The sequence below is a fragment of the Ipomoea nil genome, unplaced genomic scaffold (genome assembly GCF_001879475.1).
Source record: "Ipomoea nil cultivar Tokyo-kokei standard unplaced genomic scaffold, Asagao_1.1 scaffold2036, whole genome shotgun sequence".
Taxonomy (NCBI): domain Eukaryota; kingdom Viridiplantae; phylum Streptophyta; class Magnoliopsida; order Solanales; family Convolvulaceae; genus Ipomoea; species Ipomoea nil.
In genome coordinates, this window is record NW_017618464.1 from 3,581,808 (window position 1) to 3,590,873 (window position 9,066).

Genomic DNA, 9,066 nt, shown 5'->3' on the forward strand with positions numbered 1-9,066 from the left:
GTTGAGAATGATTCAATCTTAACAAAAAAGCGGAAAAAAAACATCTCAGGTATGGAAGGATTTTGATGAAATTGTACTTGCTAATGGTACAAAGAAAGCAGTGTGTTTGTATTGTAAGGAAAAATACTCTACTGGTGGAAAGGGTGGAAGCACTAGCCATCTTAAGAGGCACTCAGAGATTTGCTTGCAGCGCAAGTTGCATATCTCTCGAGAAAATAAGCAAACAACGATACAATTTTATCCGCCTAGTGAATCTGGTGGTAATCCTTTTATTGTTCCTAATGCTAAATACTCCAATGAAAAGATGAGAGAGATTATTGCTAGTGGATCATGGTGCATGAGCGACCATTTAGCATCGTAGAGGATGACATGTTCATGTGGGGTTTTGAATATGCAAATCCAAATTTTAGAAGAGTCAGTCGTAAAACAGCAAGAAGTGATTGTTTGCAATTGTATGAAGCTGAAAAGAATACTTTGAAAAAGATTTTGAATAATGTGAGCAAGGTTAGCATTACAACAGACATGTGGAAGTCAAGTCACCAAGTAGTTGAGTACATGGTTGTGACAGGTCATTTTGTTGATGCAAGTTGGAACCTTCAGAAGAGAGTTTTGAATTTTGTCAAAGTGCCTCCTCCTCGACGAGGAACAGATATAGCAAATGCTATTTTCAAGTGTTTGAGAGGATGGGGCATTGAGAATAAAATATTCTCAGTAACTGTTGACAATGCATCTTACAAAGACTCTTGTGTTAGAAGTTTGAAAGAAAACATGTCATTGAGCAGTAAGTTAGTACTTGGGGGGCAACTTTTTCATGTTAGGTGTTGTGCTCACATTCTGAATTTGTTGGTGCAAGATGGCCTTAACACTATTAAAGATATCATTCTCAATGTTCGTGAAAGTGTGAAATTTATAAATTCTTCAGATGCAAGGCTAAAGTCATTCCATGAAGTTGTTGAATTAAAAGGATTGAAAGAAAGGAAACTTATTCTTGATTGTCCAACAAGATGGAACTCCACATTCTTGATGTTGTCTACTGCAAGTAAATTTAAACATGCATTTTCATATTACAATGAAAAAGAGCCACATTATAAGTATGCACCATCATTTGAGGATTGGGACAAGATTGAGAAGGTTTGTAAACTTTTGGAGGTTTTTAATGATGCCACTCATGTCATCTCAGGTAGTGATTACCCTACTTCTAACTTGTACCTAGCTGAAATTCAAAGGGTGAAAAAGGTTATTGATAATGCAGCTGAGTGTTTTGACATGTTTATGAGTGATATGGCAATACCTATGAAAGCAAAATTTGACAAATATTGGGGGGAGTGTAATTTGTTAATGTCTATTGCATGTGTTTTAGATCCAAGGATGAAATTGAATGGTATTAAGATAACTTTTCCCTTATTGTATAAAACACCAAGTGATGCTGAAAAGAATGTGGAGAAGGTGAAAAAGGCATTAGAAGATTTATATCTTGATTATGTGAACTTGTATAGTCAAGATGCTTCTTCTACTAGTGGACATAGTGAAGTCAATGTTGAAAGCAACACTTTGGTTGATGGTGGACAACAAATGGATAAAGGGATGCAAGAAATATTGAGTATGGTTTACCAAAGTCAATCAATTCCTCTTACGAAATCAGAGTTGGAGACTTATCTTGAGGAAAATCTTTTTATTCCTTCTTCTACTTCATCCTTTTGTGCCTTGGCGTGGTGGAAAAATAATAGCCCAAAGTTTAAAATTTTATCAAAGCTGGCTTGTGATATACTAGCTGTTCCTATTTCAAGTGTGGCATCTGAATCTACATTTAGTGCTGGGGGAAGAGTCATTGATGAATATCGTGCTAGCTTAAATGAGGAATCTATTGAAGCTCTTATTTGTGGTGGGGATTGGCTTCGTAAGAAATATGGGCTGAAGAAAAAACAAAAGGTAAGAATCTACTTATTACTTTAATATTTTATATTACTATTTGTTACTTTAATATTCTCAATTTTTTCATTGTGTAGGGGAATTCTGGACAAGAGGAGATTATGTTGAATCCATGACTTGTTTAATTTTATGTTTGAATACTATTGTTGTTATTATGTTTAATATTTCATGTATGTATTGTGGACTTATGATTTCTGTTGTTGTTAAACTTGTGAATTTGTGGACTTTTGTATTATGGACTTGTAGACTTGAAGTTATCAAACTTGTATGATTTTGTATTATGAACCCCTACTTATTAAACTTGTGTTGTTGGACATTTTATTATAAAATATGAACTTGGTTTTGTAGTTTATGATTATTGGTTGATTGTAATTTAATAATATTATTATTTTTTACATGTGTATATTAAAAGTCTTTAAAATGTAGGCTTTAAATAGGCTTTGAGCCTATTTAAATACTCTCAAAGCCTATTTAGAACCTACATTGAAGCCTTTTTAAAAGCCTATTTAGTAAATAGGCTTTTAAAAAGGCTTCAGGCCAGGCCAGGCCTACTGCAGGCCCAGGCTTGAGCCTAAAAAAAAGCCTACATACAGGCCCAGGCCCAGGCCTAGGCTTTACCTTTTCCTAACAGGCCCGGGCCTAATTTTTAAAAGCCTGGTTTGGCCTGGCCCATTTCCACCTCTAGTTACTTCTACCTTCAATTTGGCCATGGATTATGGATTATCAGCTACCTTCAGTGCAGTTGAATGTTTATATAAATGACGCACGCACAGTAAAATTTGCACGTGTGGATTTCTGTTGTATTATTCCCATAATTCTTAACCACCATAGCCCGTCCCGCATCATCATCATCAGGGAGGGGGCAAATGGTTACTGGAGATGGGGAAGAAGCTGACATCAATATTTTCTGCTGCATTTTACACATTCACGCACATTAAGTACAAATTTCAGGCACATTAAGCACAACACTCACGCACATTATGTACAAATCCCACGCATATTAATCCACCGCACATCCGCAAGGGAAGCAACAAATGCACCTGATCCTTTCACTATATATATATATATATATATATATATATATATATATATATATATATATATACACACACACATACACATACAGGGCAGGCCCTGGGGCATAGAGCCGTCAAAATGGGCTTAGCCCGCCGGGCTTTCCCGCCCCGCCCGCCAAAAGGGCGGGGCGGGCTCATGGTTTTGAAGCCCGTATTAAAAACGGGCTTTTTTGCCCGCCCCGCCTAGCCCGCGGGCTTGGCGGGTAGCCCGCCAGCCCGCCTTTTTTTTTTTTTTTTTTTTTTTTTTAGTTTTTAAGTTTATATATATATATATATTAGTTATATATATATATACACAGATTTACAGTAACACTGTAAATCTGTGTATATATATATATAACTAATATATATATATATATATATATATATATATATATATATATATATATATATATTAAAAATAATATGTATAATATGTATAATATAATAATATAAATAATAGGAATAATTATACTTACCCGGTTACCCCTATTGGTGTCATTGTTGTCATGTTGTGATGAACGAATTTATGTTATTTTCTTATGAATAAGTGTTTTAAGTAGATAGCAATTAAGTTATTAACATAATCACATTAGAGTTTAGATTTTAGAGACACATCACACATGATTAATAAAAAAAAAAAAAAGTGGCGGGCTTTGGCGGGGCCCGCGGGCCTAAGGCGGGGCGAGGCGGGCTGCCCCTACCTAGGCCCGTATTATTGGCGGGCTTTTTAGCCCGCCCCGCCAAAAGGCGGGCTTTGGCGGGCTTTGGCCCGCCAGCCCGCTTTGACAGCTCTACTGGGGCATGGGCAGGCTGGGCCCCTGCCCAGGGCCCATCCCTAGAAGGGGCCCATAAACTAAGATATAATAATATATTGTATATTGTATATATTACTTAGTATATATTAGAAAAAATTATTTAATTATTTTTGACTTAATAAATTCTTATGGAAGTCGAATAGATGGAAGATTCAGGAAGAATCGAAGAAAAGAGGCATCAACGCATCGCAAGTCGCAACCATTCAATACCTCTCCGCCACAGCAACCGTTCAATTCCTATCAAGCTAAATAAGAATGGGCAATTGAGGGGTGTGGGGGGCCCTTAGGGTTGGGGATTCAACCTTTTAGGAGGAGAAGAATGGGCAGTTGAGTGAATCGACAATCTACTTTCATAATCCACAAATAACAAATCTTCTCTGCGGTCAACCGGTCCTGATTCTGTTCGCCGCGCCTTCACCACTCCGGTCTACAATTGTAATTTGCAAAGGTATTTTTAATTTTTATTATTTGGGATTATTTTTTTGAAAGCTTTGATTTCGGAATTAGGCCGTATTTGTTAACTTTATTGTTGAAATGTCTATGATTTGGCCATTTAGAAATTGAGATTTGCATAATTGTAGAATGCACTGCATTAGGAATTTGTAGAATTCTGATTTCTGAAACCTCTATAATTTATTTAAGAATGATAATTTTTAATTGGGATTTTCATGGCTTAGTTTGCAGATTAAATAATTATCCATTTATCCAGAATTTCAAATTCTTAATTGTTAATTGAAATATTGAATAAGCTGTATTGTTAATTGGATAAGCTGTATTGTTGTATCTATTCCATTCTCAAAGTAAAATGGCATTTGTCAGATGTCAAAGTAATTTTTTGGTTTAATTTACTAATTACTTTGCTGTAGTGATTCATATTGTCTCTTTTTATTCTTTGTGGATTGCTCCTGTTGAATGTTGATGTCCAAATATTAATGGGGATTTATTCGGAATTAATTGGTCTGTTATAATTTTATTTGAGTTAATACCCAAAATCGTCCTCGACTATAGTGGTTTTTCTCAATTTCGTCCTAAACGACTTTAGTGACCTAATATCGTCCCAGACTTTTGTGTTTCGCTCAATTTAGTCCTAGACTTTTGTGTTTTTACTCAATTTAGTCCCTCATTTGTTATTGTGTCCATTTGGTGCTAAATAAATAGACAATTCAGTAATTTTAATATTAGCATCTCTTTACTCATAGACATGTGAACTGCGAAATCCCTTTTTTTTTTTACGAATTACTCCCAGAATTACTCCTAAAACTGCGAATATAAAATTTGATTTGCAGGTCCGGGAGTAATTCTGGGTGTAATTCGTACAAGAAAGAGGAATTTCGCACTTCACAAGTTGAAAGTAAAGAGAGATCAATATTGCCATTACTGAATTGTCCCTTTATTTAACACTAATTTGACGGAATAACAAATGGAGGACTAAATTGAGCGAAACACAAAAGTCTGGGACGATATTAGGTCACCAAAGTCGTTTAGGACGAAATTGAGAAAAACCACTATAGTCGAGGAGATTTTGGGTATTAACTCAATTTTATTTATTTATGCAAAATATTAATCTTTATTTTTGCAGGGATTGAATGACATGAATATTTTTGTATTTAAAAAAATTGTTGAAATTTTTTTAATCTTATTTCATATTATTTTGACATCATGATTTTATTAGTGTTTTTAAATTTTAATTTTAATTTTTCATATAGGGGCCCTTTTTTTCAATTTCGCCCCGGGCCTATAAAATGTTTGGACCGGCCCTGTATATATATATTTAGAGAGAGAGAGAGAGAGATGTGGGAGGTTCAATTGCCATCAGTAAAAAAAATGCGGATGAATCTTATTCATTATGACAACTAAAAATTAAGAAAAAAATTATGTGACGCTTCTATAATTATTATGGTAAATTTAGAATTACTTGATAGTGCATTCATGAATAATTTATGGTGCGAGTTAATGTCATATGTGGTTCTCGGAGTATAGTGGTTTTGCCACATTTAGTCCTAAACTTTCAAATTGACAACTCGTGGTCTTTCGACTTTAAAATTCTTACCATCCGTGATCTAAGTCTACCATCTATGGTCCTTCAACTTTCAAAATTTAACCAGTTGTGATCATCTTGGAAAGACCATGGGTGGTTAAAATTTGATAGTTGAAGGACCATGAGTGGTTAACTTGGACCACATATGGTAACAATTTGAAAGTCAAAGGACCACATGTTGTCAATTTGAAAGTTTAGGACTGAACTTGGCAAAACCACTATACTCAGAGGACCTTAGATGGTATTAACTCTTGATAGTACACTAAAGTGCACTATTAGTTATTCGCATATGCACTATCAAATGTTTCATGTAATAGTTACAAGAATGTCATGCATTTTTTAAATAGAAATTGGTCAAATAGGCTCATGAACTTTACTCAAAAAGTAAATAGGCACATAAACATGTTAAAATGTGCAATTAAACTCACCAACATGTCATTTTAGTGCAGTGAAGCCTACAAATAGGTTAGTGACATGTAATAGCAGGTCACTAGGGTTTTGACGAGCGTCCAACTACCCTTCAACCAAATCCAACGCTATCCTGGTAACAAACACTGGTAACCACCAGAAGCCAAGTTCTCAATGGTTGCAAAAGGCAACCAAGATGGTCGCCTTCTCACTGGAGAAGGCTCACCTTTAGACTTGGCAATTCGTGTATACGAGTTCATTAACGGGTTGACACGATAACGACACAAACATGATAAGGCTAAACACGGACACGACATGTTAAGGTTAAGGGGGTTCAAATTTTTAACACGAACACAATTTGTTAACGGGTTGACACGATAGATACGTTTTGTTAACAGGTTTCGAGTCGTGTCGACACGATATGACACGAAACCCGTTTAAACCCGCTAAACCTATTAATATATTAAAAAAACTAAAATTTAAAATTAAGTTATATATAAAAGAAATAAAACCTACAATTCAATCCATCAAACAAACTAAAAAAATATTCAATTTATAACATTCATAAAATGATAAAATAACATCCAAAAATCATAATTAAAGAAGTCCATGCTAGTTTTCAGAATAAAATTGAACACAATAAAAATTCAAATTTCAGATTGTTGAACATCAATAATTTGTGTAAGACCTAATGTAGTAAATTCATCCTTAGTCATGTGCTCATGTTCATGATATCTTTTGTAATCTCATTCATTACAATGGTTCTTAGCGGGTTATAAACAGGTTTGTATAAACGGCTAAACGGATTCGTGTAAACGGGTTAACACAATAATATTAACGGGTTCTTAAAATGTTTAACAGGTTGACCCGTTAAGACACGAAACATAACGGGTCCTTAACAGGTCAACCCGTTAACAACCCGAGACAAGTTAAGGCTAAACACTAACCTGTTATTTTCATGTCCAGTTTCATGTCGTGTTAACGGGTCGTGTCCATAATTGTCAGGTCTACTCACCTTTTACAGCTATTTAGAATGAAACCTAGTGGTCACCTTCTCAACGGTTACAAAAGGCAACCAAGATGGTCACCTTCTCACTGAGAAGGCTTGCCTTTTGCCGCCGATGAGAAAACAACCACTTGGTTATCTTTTGTTGAAGAAGGCGACCACTAGTTGCTTTTTTTCATTGAGAAGGTGGCCAATTGGTCGCCTTCTTCAAAGACGATCGCCGACGGTTCGATGGTCGCCAGTGTTTGATGTCGGAATAGCTACGAAGTTGGCTGGAGGGTAGCCAAAATCATACTGACATGCTATACAAGCCACTAACCATTTTTTTGTTGGTCTAAATACACAAATAACATGTTGATGAGTTTAATTGCACTTTTTACAAGTTTAGGAGTGTAATTAACTTTTGAGTTAATTACCGTAATGTTCCATTGACTATAGCAAAATTACCAATTTGATCATTGACTTTTTTTTTTTTGCCTACTTAAGTTTTCAACTTTAAAATTTTTAACCAATTTCGTCCTCCGTTTGTTTAGCCATCAAACGTCCGTTTACTCAGGGCCAAATTGATAATTTCGCTAAAGTCAAGGGGTCATTTCGGTAATTAACTCTTTATACAAATCTAATAAGAGGCAATAAAGTTATGCTCTTAAGGGGAACAACAAAATGTTGGTGTAATTGTTTGTTGAAATGAATGATTCATATTATTTTGATTTCAATATTCTTTTTATGATTTTCCTTATTTACCCTCTATTATATTATTTTCTTCTCTTAAATAACACTGCATTCCGTTAGTATAAACTTTAGTAAGTGAATATTTCGTTAACTATTTATTATTCTTAACTTACTCATTAATTTATATAAAAAAGGTCTTATGTTCGAACATCATCCCAGTCAAAGTTCGACAAAATATAATGGCTATGTTTGGCAAACCTAGCTGAAAGCTGAAAAACTATATGTTAGAAGCTGAAAACTGAAGAGTTGTTAACTAGCCGATTATGCTTAAAAGTGTTTGGTAAAATTAGATTTTTGATAAGCTGATAAATGTAAAAAAACTAAAAATAACATTTTCATAAAATTTAAATGGTGTGATTATTATATTGTTTTTATATTATTAAATATATGAGATATATTTAATTTATATAAAAAAGTTTTTATTTTTATAATATATAAGAGATATATATTAAATTAAAACAAAAGAAAAAAAAGTTTTTAATTGGTAAGGGTGAATGATGTCATTTATTTATGAACGGACGATTTTGGAGTTAACTTTAACGAGTTTGTGGGTGGTGAAGAGTTGTGGAAGAACATGAATACAAATATAGGAGAAGAGAAAAAGGCCAAAAGGGTTTTAATTATGAAGTGTAAATGATGTCATTTATTTAAAATAAGAATGATAAAGATGTAAAAAGTTAGAAAGCTCCTAGCTTATTTTTTGAAACCGTACCTAAGGGCTATGTTTGACAACTTAACTGAAAATGTAGTTGAAAGCTCAAAATTGAAGAGATGTTACCTAGCTGATTATGCTTAAACGTGTTTGGTAAAATTAGCTTTTTGATAACCTGATAAATGTAAAAGACTAAAAATGACATTTTCATAAAATTTAAAGGAAAAAGTGTCAAATTGGTTCCCTAAGTCAAGTGGATAGTGCAATTGCGTCCCCTAAGTGAAAAAAGCTCAATTCAAGTCTTCTAAACTGGTAAAATTGTTCAATCAAGTCCAAATTGACTTGTTTATCAGGTTAAATGCATACAGTGTTGACACGTATTCTTATTTTATTTTTTATTAAAAATATTATTTATTATAAATTAATTA

At 34.0% G+C, this 9,066-nt stretch overlaps 1 protein-coding gene across 1 annotated transcript; it reads left to right on the top strand.

The window, feature by feature from the left end:
• Positions 1 to 330: 330 nt before the first annotated feature.
• LOC109147816 (zinc finger BED domain-containing protein RICESLEEPER 2-like) lies at positions 331 to 2,045 on the top strand. Its single transcript, XM_019295473.1, has 3 exons — positions 331 to 1,180; positions 1,871 to 1,929; positions 2,007 to 2,045. The coding sequence occupies exons 1-3, from the start codon at positions 331 to 333 to the stop codon at positions 2,043 to 2,045; spliced, it is 948 nt and encodes a 315-aa protein (XP_019151018.1).
• The last annotated feature ends 7,021 nt before the right edge of the window (positions 2,046 to 9,066 follow it).